Consider the following 17,264-nt stretch of genomic DNA (forward strand, 5'->3'; position numbering starts at 1 on the left):
AGTCTGCCGATTTTATTTTGTTCGAATGGATGACCTATAAACTTTAGGGACTGCCCAAAGCCTTCATAAAGACTGGGGGCAAATCCTACAACACCCGCAAAGTGACTATATGCTACAATGGTGCCTGCACAATATCAGAATACTAGACATTTTGTAAAAACTTTCCGCACCCCTGACAAAGACTCAACCAATACTACTGAGGGAGGGAGGAGGGAGGAAACAGTGAGTTGGGGAGAAGTTGATAATTTGTTTGTATACTGCAAAATCAATAAAACATGGTTTACATTTTTTTTAAAATAAAACACAAATTGCTTTGGGCCTGCTTCACCTCTACAGGACCATAGCAGTGGTGGACACTTGGAGAGTCTTACATCAGATACAATAGATTTTTCCTTCTACTCACCGTACCTCCTCTCGCTTTGACCTTCTGCTAGCTAGCCCCCAACTTCTCTCCTACACGGATGAAGTGAATCGCTGATAGGTGTAAAAATAATCTATGATCACGCCCCAGTGATAGTAACAGCCCCGATCCATAGGCCGGACCCCCTGCCCCAGCGAACTCCCTATGGCTCAGATTATCCCTTTATGACCCACTATTGAATGACATGGCACTCCGAGATGCGCTAACCAAAGCCATCAACAACTACTTTAAGGAAAACCCAGTCAGACCCACTTAGAACGGCACAAGATGGGAGGTAATGAAAGCGGTCATCGGGGGAGCTGATAGCCCACACAGTTGCCTACAAGAAGCGCTGCTCAAAGCTGCAGGAACTATTGGAAAAAGACATAGCAACAGCGGAGACAACCCACAAAAAAGGTTGGTCTCCCCAAGCAGACCGAGCCCTACGAATCATCCGCAGCAAACTTGAAGCACAGTATGCAGAAGAAACGTGCCAAACCTTCCATAAAAAACTAAACAAAGTTACTATGCCAATGGCAGCAAAGTCAACAAATTCCTGGTTGGGAAATTAGCAAACGCCTGTACACGGAATCAAATCACAGGCCTGAAAAACTCAAAGGGCTCAACCGAATACTCTGAAGGAGCCAAGCTACAACTAGCGACTTCACACCTAAATTGACACAATGACTCTGAGGCAGACAGACAAACCATGGACCTACCAATCACAAATAAGGACGTGGAAGCCTAGAGCCTCAGGTTCCCAACAGGTTCTTGGGCAGATTGTATAAACTCTTCAGGTCCTTCCTTACAAGTCCTCTAACAGAGCCTCCCTGCAATAATCTACCACCATCGTGTTGCTAAAACCTGGAAAGGACCAGAGGCGGCACATCTTACAGGCCCATCTCGCTTCTAAATATAGATGCAAATATATACTCCAAAGTATTAGCTAATAGACTAGCAAAGATTCTCCCCGGGATCATTAATGCCGACCAAACAGGATTCATAATGGGAAGAAGCATTGAAGACAACATTCGTCGAGCCCTCAACCTGGTAGAAATGGCGTTGATGGAACACCGTGATATGGCTCTACTTTCCTTGGATGCAACTGAAGTGTTTGTTAGGCAGAAACCTGTGCAGTTCCCTCTGGGACCACTGCAAAAGATTTAAGACTACAGGTGTTTGGCAGTAAACCCACTTGGTAGCAGTCTGTACCACACAGATTCACTTGGTAGCTGTGGCTGGGCAGTCAGACTTCCCTCAAGAAGAGTTAGGCAGTATACAGAGTATTCACAATAGGTCAAGAGAACACAATAGAACAAGTAAACACTGACCAGGGCTTGGTGTAAAATAGATATAATTATTTATTTAAAAACCACATCTAGAAAAACACAGGCAATAATAGTAAGCAATTCAAAAACACGGTCACTAAAAGATATACACTCCCTTAAAAGAATATTAGACAAGTCTTAAGTAAAGCCCCACTTATTTTCAGACAGCGGTGAGCGCTTAACGTAGATGGCACTTTAATATTTCGTTTTTAAAAGGGAGAGAAAAGCAGACAACAAGTTGAAACAGATCCCAACACTTTTACAAGAACATAACAAGAGAGGAAGGCAAAGTAAAACCGTGAAGTTAGAGTTCAGTAGGCCGGATCCACTTTAAGAGGATCAAACGAAATGTGTCCAAGGTCACACGGTTGCAGTGCACAAAAGTCTTGTAACGGTTCAAAAAGGAGTTGGACCAAAGAAAGGGACCAGTTAGAGGGTCAAGGCGGCCAGCCCAGTCCAGAAGGTTAAGGGGTTATTATTACCTTGTAGCAATCTGTAGAAAGGGAGGCCTGGCGGACGCGGTACCTTAAAGTGGTGAGAACACTCCAGCGGGGCAGTTGTTCCTGGCAGCGGATGCAAGTCGGTGCTTCGTCCGGGGGAAGAGAGGATCTCGTCGTGGAGGAAGACAGGAGTCTGTTGCACTGCCAGGGAGGAAACCAGCCGCAGAGTTTCTCAGGTACAAGGAGCGGTCCGTTGATTTGCAGTTCAGTGGTGAGTGGCTATCCGGCCGCCGGGGTGCTTGGCACGGGCAGTTCGACCACAAACCGGTCTGTGGTGCAAAGAAGGAAGGTAAAACTGGTTGTGCCCACCAGTCAGGGGAAGAAGCCTCTCCAGCCGAGAGATCTTCTGTCTCGTCGGGAAGTGGCGAGTCGGTTCCGCAGGGCTCCACCGATGGTGTCCTGGTAGGTCGGCTCAGCTTCTCCCTCGGCGGATTCTCAGGTCCTGTGGCGACTTCTGAAGTTCCAGTCCCCAAAGCCCTGCTTTTATGCAGCACACCCCCATTCACTCAGCCTAGCTGTCAATCAAACATGCTAAGTGGTGAGCCGGCCGGCTCACCACTTGGGCCAATCACACAAGAGTGCTACTTGAGTTACCAAGGTAACTCAGTCCAGGGTGCCTAAACCCCCTCCCACACCCCTTGTGGTACCCAGACAGAGTGGCACCACTTTTGGAGGCTTCTGTGGAGAAGCCCGCCAAAAGTGGAACAAAGGGCTTGAGTTGGGTTGGAGTCACAGAAGAGAACACAAACGCCATTTTAGAATCGAGTCCTGGCAAAAAATACCAACCGGCGAAATAATATTAATTAAATAAACCGGTGGTATGTTCCAGGCTATACGAATTAAATAATTAAAGTTGGTAGTCTCTAACAATGGGAAAATCCCATAGGAAAATATTCGCGGTCGAATATAATAAGTAGTTTCCACTGCCACCAGCCAAAACTCAATCAGGGGGGACGGAGACATGCCCCCTCGACTAACAGACCCCGGGGCAATCGAATTGCCCCGAACAGTACGTCCGCAATATGATGGTTTGTTCTGGTTTCTGTTAATAATTTGGGACTAGTAAAGCCAATGGTGACTTTACATGCCCTGGGAGACAGTAGTCAGTCCCAGGGTATGGAGTCTATGGTGGGGTGCCACTATGACACCCCTGTGTTAATGCACGGAGGGTGCTGTGTAACACACATAGTAAAAACACATGAGACCCTATGGAGTAAAGGACCCCATAGTCCATAAAACACATTACCAGTCAAAGGAACACCATAAATCATGTCCAAGAGTGGGAGAAAAAGAGTCTCACTCTTGGCAGGAGGAAAAAACAAACTCCAGAAATCCAGCAAAGCTGCTGGGGGACTCGCTAGGTTAGGAAATTCAGCCTAAAGAGAGAATTCTCCCTAACAGTGTTAGACAAGGTAGATTGGTAATTCATGCCTCTCATCCTTGAAGCTTTCCAGTTTGGCCCCCTGTTTTGCAAAATGGTACTGGCCAACTACAAATCCCAGAGAACAGCCCTGAAGTTGAACCACAGGATGTATGCTCCCATCCCACTCTCATGTGGGACAAGACAAGGGTGCCTGGTCGCCCCGTTAATCTTTGTCTTAATTATTGAACCGTTCGCCCAAATAATCCACAACAATCCCGCCATTGAGGGAACGGGGGCGTTAAAGGTGAATGAACATCCGCTCTTCCCTACCAGAGGCCCTAGCTGAACTGAACTCATTTGAAGAGGTTGCAGGTTTCACCATTAACTATGCTAAATTGGTGGCGCTAGGGGTGGAAATGCCCAATGACACAAACAGCCTTTGCTAAGCGGACCCATTGGAATGGAGTATGAAAGCAATTCATAATCTGGGGGTACAAATCACACCAAACCCTGAAAGCCTCTACGTGGCAAACTTCCCCTGCCTTTTCAGCGACCTGGAGACAACCTTAACAGATGGACAGAGCAGGAGATCTCGCTATTAGGGAGAATCATAGCATGCAAAATGATCCTTCTTCCCAGATTTCTGTACCTATGCTTATCCCTGCAAGTGGAAATCCCTTTAAAGCCAATTCGGTAGCTACAAAAACAGATGATCTGATTTATATGGAAGAGAGGCAAGGCTCGAATCCCACAAAAGGTGATGAGAGGAGCCGCTAAATGGTGTGGGATGGATATACTCGGCCTCTGTAACTATTATGTAGCTGCACAATTGACAAACACTCTGGCATGGTCCATACCTACACACACCCCAAAATGGGCAATCATTGAACAAGCCAGATGCCCTCTCCCATTGATCTAATTACTACACATTTCGGGGTCGGCACGCAGACACTGGTCAACCATCCTCTTCTCAACCAGAACTACCTTGAGAATTTGGGATTGAGCACGGCGAAGAAAACGAATCTCCAGGGGACTAGGCCCATGCTCTTCAGTCATTCGAAACCCAGACTTTACTCCGGGCCTAGCAATGGCAAACTTCAAGAATTGGATTCGTGGGGAGAGCAGGGGGTTTGGTGGGGGACTGCAGACAATTTGAGAACTGTTTGAGAATGGAACCCCTTTCACATTTTGGGAAATACAAAACTCAATTCACCCTGACAGAAACAGACAGATTCACTTATGCCCAAATTCGACACTGGAATACCCAGCCTTTGGTCAAAGGTGAGGCCCCTAGAGCGCCCCACCCCCTAGAACTGACCCTGCAAGAGGGCCCACGTCAAGGACTTATCACGAAGCTATATAAATTATTGCAGGAGGATATGGTGACCACGCGGCCTTCATACATGGCACGATGGGAAACCGGTTTGGGCCACCCCATTAAGACCAAACCTGGATAGATATCTGGTCTAGGAACAACACAGCCATTAGATTTATTACTAACAAAGAGTGTGCTCTTAAACTGCTCTATCGCTGGTACTATCTCCTGAAACGCTTACACCACTTCAAAAGTTCCCTAGACCCCAAATGCTGGAGACAATGTGGCATGCATGGATCATACTTCCACAGGTGGTGGGATTGCCCAGTGACTTGTTCTTTCGGGAAGGAAGTGCTCCAGACCATGGAGGCCATTACACATTGCAAGCTCCCAAAGGAGCAGGAAGTGATTCTACTGGGGGCCCCACAACCGGAATGCTACCCGAGGAAGGGACCTAATGCGAGATTACTCACCCAACTGCTTCTGGTGGCGAAAATCACTCTCGCCCGTAAGTGCAAATCATGGGACGGTCCCCTGCTACCTCTGTGGTGGATAAAGGTCTGGGACATCCTGGTGGCAGAGAAGGTCTCAGCAGCCAAGAAAGGAGCGCTTCACTGTTTAAGACTGTTGGGCCCCCGTCCTTGAATATTAGAGAGTTCCCGGCACTCACCTTTCAACCACAACTGGTGAAACTGTTTCTATGCCCCCAGCAAAAGACAGACTACAATATGGGGTCTGCACAGACAGACAAGGGACGGGGGGAAACAGGTTGGGAGCTAGGTACAATAACCAATCACTGTGATGTTCCGCTATTACCTTGGCTTAAAATTATGTAATGATTCTGTTGCAACCGGTTTTAAATAAACTGGTTTAAAAAATAAAATGTCATAATCACAATCAAATAAGGTGCGTTCTGTAACACTGTCAGAACACTGTTTCAGAAAATTGGGACTGCACAAGAAGAAGTAGGTTTCTGTGTTTGAGACGTTCCAAAATGAGGTTCCCTCGATTTTTGATTTTTGTGAGAGCTAAATTCCGACTTACCAAAAGAGGTTTAGATGCTAAATATGAAGGATGGTCCAATCTTAAAGCTTTTAAGGCTAGGTGCCATCATTTTTAAAATAATGTAGTTTTCCACCAGCCGTGGATGTAAATATTTGAAAATGGGGGTAACAGAATCCGATTTTCCGGCTCCTACAATGATGCAGAGTGATAACACTCTTTTAGTCGTCTTTGTAAGAAGCTTGATACAACAACGAAGAGTAGACAATTGGTAAATAGACACATGATCACATGAATGCATGCAGCCTGATATTCAATTTAGCATCTACTGTCCTTCCCAAAGACTTTGTTACAGGATTCAGTTTCACTACAGTATTTCAAACAGTGAGTGATCAGTTATGTTCGGAGTTACTCTTGTTAGGAGCTTTCTGTAATCATATTTCACAATAGAATGTGTCAGTGTTCTTTGTTCCCTGTACCAGGTTCCCACAATAGTGTATTAGGTCATTTTAGAGTGTTTGGTTTTATATGTTGACTGTTATTATGTTGGAGTCAGCAACACAGGCTGCTTATTTAACTTACCCAAGTGTAATCCTTTCAATGGCGATGAGGATTTAGGTATTTTGAAGCCCACAGAGCACAAGGACAGCAGCTGCCAATCGCACAGAAGGCTGTGGGACCGAGAGGACCGCATCAATGAAAAAAAAACAAGATAAGTGAAGGAGAGGTGGTGGTCCCCTTTCTGTACACTCTATATATGGCAGATTTGCAACCTTTTTTTACAATCTAGGGCCTTTGCAACTCCCCAAATTGCAAATATCAGGCTGTTGTGGATGAGAAACGCTGATGATTTTATTGGCCTCCAAAGACTCTTGACTCTTTAACCATCAATGCGGCCAAGGCAAAGATCATACATCTGACAAATTGTAGGAAACCTACTGCCTTTGAATGGCATGTGGAATCAAATCCGGTGGAGAGGTTTGATTCTCTCGTATATCTAGGTTTCAAGATTTTTCCAAACCTCCATCCACTCTAGTGAGATCATGGCTCCTATCGAAAACAACAAAGCTATAAAATCGGCTACATAGGGTGGATTCAAAATTTGGGAAATGGTCCTTATTGCCATGCTAACGCTTTTACGAAGGGAAAGTGGTACCAAAACTAATTTATGGTATAGAGATCTAGGATCTGACTGTATTGGACTATCTCACATATCTTGAAGCCTTAAATTATTCAGTTTGAATTGGGTGTAACCTCCATCAAGGCGCAAGAATTTTGGAAATATCGATCTCTTTATGGGAAAATGCTGTCACTGATGCCCAAAACACTGTGCTGGGACTTTGCACAAGCTTGCAAAGAGGGGGGTATCCGATCCATGGGTTCCATCTTTGAGATTTCGACTGAATTTATTGTGTACAATGGAAATTCTTTTGAGATCTGGTCGGGTTGATTCTCAAATTGTCAACTGTAGATTTTGCAGCCAGTCCAAATAAACCAGTAGGCATTTACTGTGCATAGCTCTGGAAACAAAAAGCGTAAGAGCATTTTTTAAGTTTAAGAAAGTTCCGTTTTTATTAGGTGATCAATTATGGAATCATTGTTTTGTCAGGCTCAATCACATCAATTGTGAATGCAGTGTGTATATTGTTTGAATCATTTCTTAAATCTAATGAACCTTAGTATTATGATTTATAAATGGTAGCAAGGAAGGAGATTATTTTATTTTTTGTTTTTCATTTTTTAACTTGGAACTTATCTGATGTAGTTGCATTTAAGTGCGTTTCTTTCTTTTTCTTGTGTATTTGTTTGGAAATGAATTTTGTTGTATGAAATCTCTTTAAAATGGATTTGTTTAAGGTTGGAAGTTTTAACCAATAAAACAAACAAAAAATTATCTAATCCCATTAGTGTCCCAACTTTACCACAACTCTGTTTTTTTTGGCTATTACAATGTTCGCATTGTGACATAGTGGCACCTTGACAGAAATCCCTATAATAGTTTTTCCCCTTTTTGTATGGCTGCCTAGGCTGCCCTCGAGTGTGAAATAATTGTTTGCTTGACTTCCCAAGGATCATTCTGGAAGCAATGTTTCAAAGTGATGAGCATGTGACACTTAACCAACAGAATCTTCTCACCCTCTTCCATGGGATTCACATCTTCAGACTGATTACAACAAAAGATATCGCTTTGGTGACTTCCTTGTCATATTGGACAGCTTAGAACTAAATGTTCCATCAGCTATTGTCAGAAGATTTATTGGCAGCTTCAGATGAACAAAGGCAACAGTGCTTTGATCTATGCAATCTTGTCCCAATGGGCCCATTAGTTGTCATCAAGGCCTGTGTATGTATAATCGGGGTCATTTGGTCCCCTTGCCAATGAGAATTACCTGTGAATTAGGGGAGGACAAGGCTCATCAAGTGATGCTGTGTGGACCAAATACTAGGGGAGAAGACTGGGCTTGTCTTCTTTGAATGTTGAATAACTGGGTCTCTTGGGAGTCAAGAGACCTGGTTTCTAGCAGTCTCCCTACTGATGGGGTCATTTCCTGGAATTATAGGGGCTTTAGTTATTTGATTCACAAAGGTGATGTGTGCAACAAACTTAGGGAATTTGAAATTCTCTGTCTACGGGAGACCTTCTTGAGGGATCCCCTCATGTTTGATGGGAATTTTTCATGTAATACAAGATGCTATTAGTGGGGTATCAGGTAGACCACAGGGAAGCCTACTAGTTGCTGTTTAAACTTCTTGTGTTTGAAACACTATGCAGAAGTTAGTTTTATTTATCATCGTGTATTGGAATGACCTGATCGCATCTCATGGGAATTTTATCAAGAATATTGAAATGGTGCTTCTTAAATGGAGGGAGGCTTTCTTAGATGCCAAAGTAGTCTTATTGGGTGACTTGTACTCTAATTGCTTGGGGGATCATGCAATGCATAGTGGTAATATTAGTTTGATGTTGAAATGCCAGGTGCAGCAGAATAAAAGGGGCGGGGGGCGCTGGTCCTGGGTGCTTAAGGAATGGAATTTTCATCACTTAAATAGCAATATTGAAGGAGACCTTGAGAGAAAATGTACTCAACACAGGGGGAATTGGAAATCTTGCATTTATTTCATGTTTGCCACAGAAAACGTATTATGCACTCATTTTTAAATTTTATTAGGAGACCCGAGTGATCACAAGATGTTAAGTGCATGCTTTGAGGGGTGGGGGAAACCTTACTTTCACCTTGGGGAAGCAGGATTGGTAGTGCCTAACCAGAAAAATAGTATATCCTGGAACCCTGGGATCACTAAGACATTTAATAGGAAGATGAATGTTTTGAAGCTCTAAATTCTGAAGAAAAATGTGAAATTCTGTTAACTCTACTAGATCAGTTTTTATCCAGAGCTGGCTAGAGTTGAAGTCCTGTCTGGTCTGGAGACTATCTTTGATATCTGTGGGCTTCAACCTTGAGATTCAACAATGTTAAAAAAAAATAATTAAAAAAAAAAGAATGAACATGAAAATGCAGGTTAGACAAATCTGAAGTCTGGTGGGGTAGGTAAAGCAACGGTGAACAAATGGGGTGATGCTCATTAAATATAATATTCGCCAATATACCATATAAGGTGAAATCATTTGAAACTGTTATGAATAAATCCGACATTAATTATTGGCGATTCATTGATCTGCAAGAAACCTCCCAATTGCATGCCCAAGAAAATTCAATCTTGGAGATGGCTTGAATGGCACATTTTTCTATCCTGTTTGCCATGCCGATTCCTGGGACTGCTGAGAAGTTTTTGCAGGGTTCCTGGGAGTTGGTCTTTGATAGAGACGACATAAGTACCATAATTAAGGAAAGTAGTGATTCTCGGGTCCCGGACCCAATGGCCTCTGCAATTCCTTTTTGAAAGATAATCCGGAAATGTGGGCCTCCTATTTGTTTGCTTTATTTAGAAGCTTTTTGGTGGAACAGCGCTTTCCTGAAACCTGGAATCTCGCCCATATAGACCCCAGTTTTCAAAAAAGGAAAAAAAAAACTTGATCCCCTAAAAGCATTATTGGATGCAGATGCTAAAATATTCTATTCCTTGGTATTGGAACTTAGTAACTGGGCTGGACAGAAAGGAATCCTTAAAAATAACCACATGGGTTTCAGGAACGGAGTGGATACCCTCCCTTCCTTGGGCAATTATAGACTTATTAGAGCATGCAGTGTTTTAAAAGGCAATTTCCCAATTTTATTTGGCAAGCATAGATTTTTCGCTTGCGTTTGTCACCGTAAACCGGAACATCGTGTGGGCAAAACTTAGATTGTGGAATGTTCCCTCCCACTTACTTACTATTTTGATTAGCCTTCATACAAATTCCATGCTTCGGATCAGACTAAATCTACAAGGTGCCCTTTTGCAACCTAAAAAGACCTTATAGAGGGTTGAGAGAGGGGTGCATCTTGGCCCCACTCCTTTTTCATTTGTCTTTAGCAGACCTGGGGGAGAAATTACAGCATGCAACCTTTGTATCCCTAAAAGGTTTTGACTTAAAAATCTTCAGGCTTTCCTATGCAGACGATATAGTCCTATTGGATTGCATGGGAGTGGGGCTCCAAAGAATGCTAAATATACATTTGCAGCCCAAAATGATTTAGAAATAAATGGGGGAAAAAAAACAAAGATTCTGCACCTTGTTGCGGGAAAAGGTTGTTGCTTTGTCAAAAATGTGGATGCCCCCCCAATATTCTCTCTTTGAAGTCTTTGGTGGGACGGACAAGGTGTGAAAAACGATTGTCGATATTTGTAAAGCAGCATTGCAGCCATCTCTTTGGCGGAGGGTATGGACAATATGTATATCCTTTAAAAAAATTAAGTGTGCCAGCATGATTGGTGTGTTGTGTTAGATTATACTAAAATACAAATGAGTTGTAGATTTGGCAGTGACACATAAACTGCTCAGTGAGCTTCACCCGTACTGAAGACGTTTTCCTAGCTTTCTTGCTAAAACGATTATTCAGTGTTCTCGTTTTAATTTGCTGGACACCAGAGACAATTTAATGTAAAATAAGAAAGGTGTGGATTCCCTCTACTGTAGATTTTGTCTAAGCAAACACGAGACTCGAAAGCACCTGGTTTTATACCGTTGGAAATTAAATGATAATAGAATTGTATGTTTTGGGCACTTTGTTTATAGTACAGAGTTTATATTGAGTTAAGTTTTATGGGAAACACCTTTTACTACTAAATCCATTGTACTGATTTTGGCGCTTCTGCACTTTATCCAGATGATACATTTAGTTTAAGTTAATATCCTTGATTTAGAATGACTGGATTATAAGGGAGATTTTAACCATGTATTTTAAATGTTTAGTATGTGTTATACACCGTTTTTATTTTTTGTTTAACTTGTATGAATTGTTTGTCAATGGTTTTCATGGCAAAATAAAAATTGCTTTTGTATTTAATATCTGTGCATTGTTTATAAAGGAACTCTACAGTGTAAAATGGCCTAAGTAGAAAGTCTTCAAATCGGGCCCAAAGGACTTTATGAACTCTGTATGTTGCCCCTTGACAGTTGTGCCATTTGAGTGGACCAATAGTAAAGTTTCATGTCCAGGACGCTCAAACCTCCATTACCTTGCCTGAATGGTATCCGATGTATGTTAGGGAGGTGCCAGCGAAACCGGAACTCTCTTCCACATGCTTTGGTAATGCATCTTTACAGGACGTTCATGGATAACTTGAACCGTCCTGTGCAAATATACCCCCTCTAGCGATGATGGGCATCTCGGCCTATAAGGCGATTTAGCAACACCAACAAGTGGAAACTAATGGCGTTGGCCACCATTGGAAGGGGAACACTACTAACTTAAATGCAGAATAGCTAGCTCTTGTGTCGCAAGTGGTAGCATATGAACGTTAAAAGGGTCCCCAGAAGATGAAAGAGCTACCAAAATCTGGGAGAACCTCTTGCAACGAATATTAAACACACTGCTGCTAAATCCACTTTTGAATTCTATTAGTTCCATTTATCATTTGCAGTTCTATTGACTGGTTATTAACCATCTATGCAAAAATGTGTCAATGTTGTTTAAAAAATAAAATAAAAGTTCAATATAAAAATATTCTTTAAAAAAAAAATATCCCATCCAAGGGATGGAATGGGGACTTGCCATAGGAACAAGACCAGGTGACACACTGTAGTGACTTTGGTGTTCTATCACCCCCTCTTTCCAGATGACTAGCCCACTTAGTTACACACCAACAGAGAGAACATGGATTAAGGTATCAGATGCAGCAGATATGTAGGAAGGGGCTGAGCTGCACATATTCCTGGCTACAAAGCTAGGTAAGGTAAAAGTGTGCTCCGGACCTCAGACATACAATTGGTCAGAAAGAAACAAGGGGATTTAGGACGAGGAGTGCAAAAGTTCAGTTCAGTATAATGCAAATTTGTATGTTTTCAAAATGTATTTTCAAAAATGGAAAAAGCATATAGCCAACCTGCATCAATGTTGAACAACTCCAAAGACGTAATAAGCATTAATGCCTTTCAGGGTATGATTTTGAAAGCATGGCTTGATCTAACCTCTGGGAGAGAAACCTCTGCTAAGAAGTCTGGAAAGTACTTTGATGAAGGAATGCAGGAAGGAAAAGATGTTTTTGCTATGTTGGGTAAGGTAAGTGATGGAGAATTCTGCAAAATATTGAAATTAGTGTTTTTTTTGTTTTTTTTTAGCACTTGGAAGACAGTTTTTCCGATAAAAGAAGTTACTTAATAAAATAAAAATCTGGTACATTTTTATATTATTTATTTATTAACTTTACAAACATTGAGTTCCAAGGATTGCAACAATATTTTGTGCAAAGATCCCCTCTGCCCCCCAGAACATCCATTCCCCATTCCGCCTTGCCAGCCACCACCCAACTCCCAGAATAAAAGCTTTCCTCTCATCAAAATTCCCTATCCTGCAAGCATCTGCTCAAATCTATCGAATACGTTTCAGGCTATGGGTCTTTTTGGGTAGCGTAACTCTGTTGGTGTCGGCCAGACAGGCTGGCACCGTTTTCCAGGTAAGACTACAATTCAGATAAGAACAAAATTAGAGGCATCTGCGCGTATAGCATGGGAGCTCTTTTTCGTTTTGAGAATGTCCCAGAGTCTACAAATCTACATATTGGTCTTTGGAGTATGCCTTTTCTTTTACATAGCTGCAAAAGTTAGTTTGGCTGCCAATAAGAGTTGCTAGGTTAATTTGCTATCCAATTTGGGCAATAATTTCAGACTTGGCTCCCTTAAGCTCAGAATTACAAAGTTGGGATCCTCAGGAACTGAGTAACCAATAATATAAGTTGGGGAAGGGTTATTATCCCAAGCGGTAATGACCCCTCCCGAGGTCTAGAAGGCTAATTAGCACATGGTGCTGGTAGCAGTACATGTTTTGGAGTTTGTGCTGATGTAATAAAAATGGTTCTATAAGAGTGAGTTGAGTAATAGACACATTGAGTAGGCTGAGAAGTCAATAATGAATTCTATGTGCTAATGTGCTTTTTTGCGTCAATATTTCTAATTCCACCATACATGGTGGTTGTGCCGCTCTGTTGTAACCCAACAAGAAGGTTGTAAACCAACAACTAATACACTGCAGTCTATTCACATCCTTGATTCCTTTCAAACCGATGTTCGTCCTAGGTATGGCACTGAAACCCCCTGGTAGCCATCTGGGACGACCTTTTACATCTCTCAAATCAAGGTCACTTTATTTATTTTAATTCTTATAAAGCGCCACATGCCCGTGGGCCACTTGTCTCAAATGGTCATGCTGGAAATGTCCACGGCCTTTGTTACGGTGGATCACTCCATTCTTCTATGCAGACTCTCCCATACTCTTGGAATTCAGAGAACTGCATTACAGTGATTCGGCAGCATCCTTTCTGGAAGAACACAAACTGTCAAACTTTTACCTTTTGTCTCTTCCACAGCCTCAATCACATGTGGTTTCCCCCAAAGTTTCTCCCTCTCCCGCTTTTATTTTTCATCTATATACTACCATGGTTGACTATCATTGCAGGCGTCAACGTTCACTTTCATTCCTACTCTGATAGCATTCAACTTTATATTAAGATTTCGGCACCCAACGAAACGTGGCCTTCTCCAGTTGGGTCTTCCACAATTAAATCTTGGATAGCTTACCATTACCTGCAGCTCAACCCTTCAAAAACAGAGCTGATGTACTTGGGCCCCAAACTTCATCTACACACTCTAGAGTGACATCCTTTACCCTCCTTACTCTTTGCCTTCCTATCACCCAACGAACAAGATAAAAAACCTCAGCATCCTCTTGGACTCTGAGATGACACTATCTAAACGAGTTAATGTAAGCATTAGGCGCTCCTTATTCTGCATCCAAATTCTTAGGCGTGTCATCCTATATCTTCCATATGTCGACCATGCCTCAGTGGTCGGAGGACTTGTTAACTACAAACTTGATTACTCGATTACGTGAATGCCCTCAGAGCAGGTTTACCCAAATATCTGGCTCACTGCCTTCAGACTGCTCAAAGCGCAGTGGTTCGACTAATCCACAAATTGGCCAGAGATTTCTCATTCTCGCTTGCTAGGCGAAGCCTTCACTGGCTAACCATACAATTTACGAAAACGTATTAAGATTCTGTGTCTCATAGTGTGCATGGACTGACCTCACTCTACCTTGCCCAAAGAATTCTATGACACCAACTTTCACGATCACTTCGATCCTCAAAAGCACACCTGCTCATTGTCCCTGCAAGCTGCTGTTCTACCAGAGGCGAGAGATGTTTCTCAGTGCTTGGCCCAAGGTTGTGGAATAACCTTCCGCGAGGTATCTTTAAACAAAACATTTTAAAACGTTCCTTTTTTTCCTAATCTACAATCACTCAGAATCGAAAAGAGCATAGAGCTCGGACCAGCATTTTATAAGAGCACAATCTCCATAATTCATCTGCGTCCAGATGCAATTAACTCTGCCATTTACAATTTGGTACGTGCACTAGAAATTAAATTTAATGAACCCCTTGGGCACTATAAAGTGTAATCACTCTGGCATTATATTTGCTTTCTGTATTGGTAACCCATCTAATGCATTAGCTGTGAGGAGAGCTCAATGGCAGCATGCTCGCTTTGGGATCAAGACAGTGTCACTGGTACGATACACCGGTCGGGGCAACTCTGCCCTTAATCTTCCCCAACTCTATAAATGGCGTTTCACTTGTTGGTAATATCAGTGACCTGGAATATTGCAGTGCTTAGAATCTGGAAGAATATGCCATGAAGTGCTATATAAATCATTACACTATTATTTCTTCATGTCAAACCAGTCCTCACATTTATTTGCCAAGATTCCTTTCACCATGGACTTCTCCCAGCATTTCATGTAACCCAATAACTTGCCTGTTTGACTAAGGAGACTAAGGAATTAAACAGCATGTATGGGAGATTGAGCCCAGAGACATACTTTAGACATTCGATAGAGGTACAGACATACTTTTTCAAATGTTATGGGAGACTTGAGAGCTGCCTCCTTAATATTACGGTGGCAGAGTCAATGTTGTAACTTTAAATAATTCAGTCTCTTTCTCATGTATTACAAATTAGAATTTGCACTGGGTGAAATATATAATCGAACTGCTAATGAGCATGTCTCTTAATGATGTACCATCCCACTTTCTCTATGCGGCAAAAAGGCGCTGAACTATCCCGGGGTAAACTGAGGGTTATGGGGTATTTGCATCTTGTGTGAACAGAACGTTGTCAGCCCTTTCATTATAGCTACCCTGTCCAGGAGTTCAAGGACCATTTTAGTAGGTGTAATCAGGTATGCATTTATAGGTCTAGCACCTTTTTCCAGCCACTGCTTCTCCCATAGTGTCTGCTACATGATTGCCTGTTCCATGAAGAGCCATTGTTTATCTTATTCCCTCCTAGCCCGTTCAAAATATGGTTTTACGTTGTTTGGCCTGCCAATACACCAATAAGTCGGGTAGGCCTAACCTACCTTTATTGGATGGCTTTCTGATCATTTCAACTTTCTCTCTGGGCATTTTGCCCAGCTGCAGAAAAAAAGGAGATTATTTTTGTTTTAATTTTGCAAAGGCGGGGTTGATGGGTAAAGCAAGAGCTTGAAACATAAAAGACATAGAAGAATGTTCATTTATTTTCACTGCCACCATACCAATCCATGACATGAAGTGTTTATGCTAACAAAGCCATTAAATGGTAATTTCAGAGACCAGCTCATGAATACTAAATGTTGTGTAAATGTTCAACGTAACAGGGCTTCCCTCTGTAGTTGGTGAACGTTATCTACACACAGGGAGAGATTAAGCACTTCACATTTGGCCATATTGATTTTAAAGATGGAAACATACACGTTCCTTTCCAATTTGACCATTCAAGAAGGGGGCATCCCAAAGTCACCAAGACATCATCTGCATTTAATGTAATGTTCCTCTCCATCAAATATAATTCCCTGTATTGCTTAATGGAGCCAAATCTTTAAACCAGCTGTTCAAGTGCGAGTGCAAAAATTAATATGGAGAGGGGACAGTCCTGTCTCAATCCCCTCTTCAGCAAGTTTCTGCCTGATTTATAACCATGGACACCAATTCTAGCGGAAGGTGATTGGTAATTAGCTAGTACCCATGACATGTATTTGTCGCCTACTCCATTTAGGCCAGGACTTCGACATAAAGAACTAACTCATGCGGTCAAAAGTCTTTTTAGCGTCTAAGATTATTATCGCTTCGTCTGTGTTCAAGGTCCTTTTCCATTATAAAATGTGTCTCAGATTATCTTCCGGTTGGCAACCTTGTATAAAGCCTGTTTTGTCTGAATGGACTTATTGGGGCATGTTGTTATATTTAATTAGTGGCAAGTATTTCTGCAAAGAATTTGGCGTCAACGTTGATTACGGTGATGGGAGGATAGGAAGCACAATTAAATGGCTGCTTTCCTGATTTTAGTGACCAGTGAAATCTCTTATCCACCAGTGTGGTGGGATTTGTGAAAGGAGTTGAAAATGTTGGTAAGGAGATCAACAAGTGAAACATTAAATGCCTTATCAAAGGTTCCTGTAAAAGTCGTCTCGCTCAGGGGTCTTGTTTAATTCAAGTCTCATGAATGCTTGAGAGACATCCTCCGTAGTGATATGGGAATCGAGATAAGATTTTTGTTTTTCGAATAGTGTGGTACACTCCCTCCACCAGGAGGATAGCTTGGAGGCAACATGCTTAGCTTGGAAGCAAGACAGTGCCAAGCAGTACAGGTTTTAAACCTGCTGCCGTGCTTGGAGTCTGAGCTCTGGCATGAAGCGTGATATAAGAACCCAATTCA

At 42.3% G+C, this 17,264-nt stretch overlaps 1 protein-coding gene across 1 annotated transcript in view; it reads left to right on the forward strand.

Moving 5' to 3' along the window:
• The window catches only part of TTC21B (tetratricopeptide repeat domain 21B), a 1,345,192-nt gene that overhangs the window by 150,610 nt on the left and 1,177,318 nt on the right, over positions 1–17,264 (forward strand). Inside the window, exon 5 of the mRNA XM_069616283.1 lies at positions 12,451–12,573. Coding sequence (XP_069472384.1) covers positions 12,451–12,573 — 123 coding nt within the window. The remainder of the gene's footprint in view (positions 1–12,450; positions 12,574–17,264) is intronic.

This window comes from Ambystoma mexicanum, chromosome 9 (genome assembly GCF_040938575.1).
Source record: "Ambystoma mexicanum isolate Mex_15411 chromosome 9, UKY_AmexF1_1, whole genome shotgun sequence".
NCBI lineage: Eukaryota > Metazoa > Chordata > Amphibia > Caudata > Ambystomatidae > Ambystoma > Ambystoma mexicanum.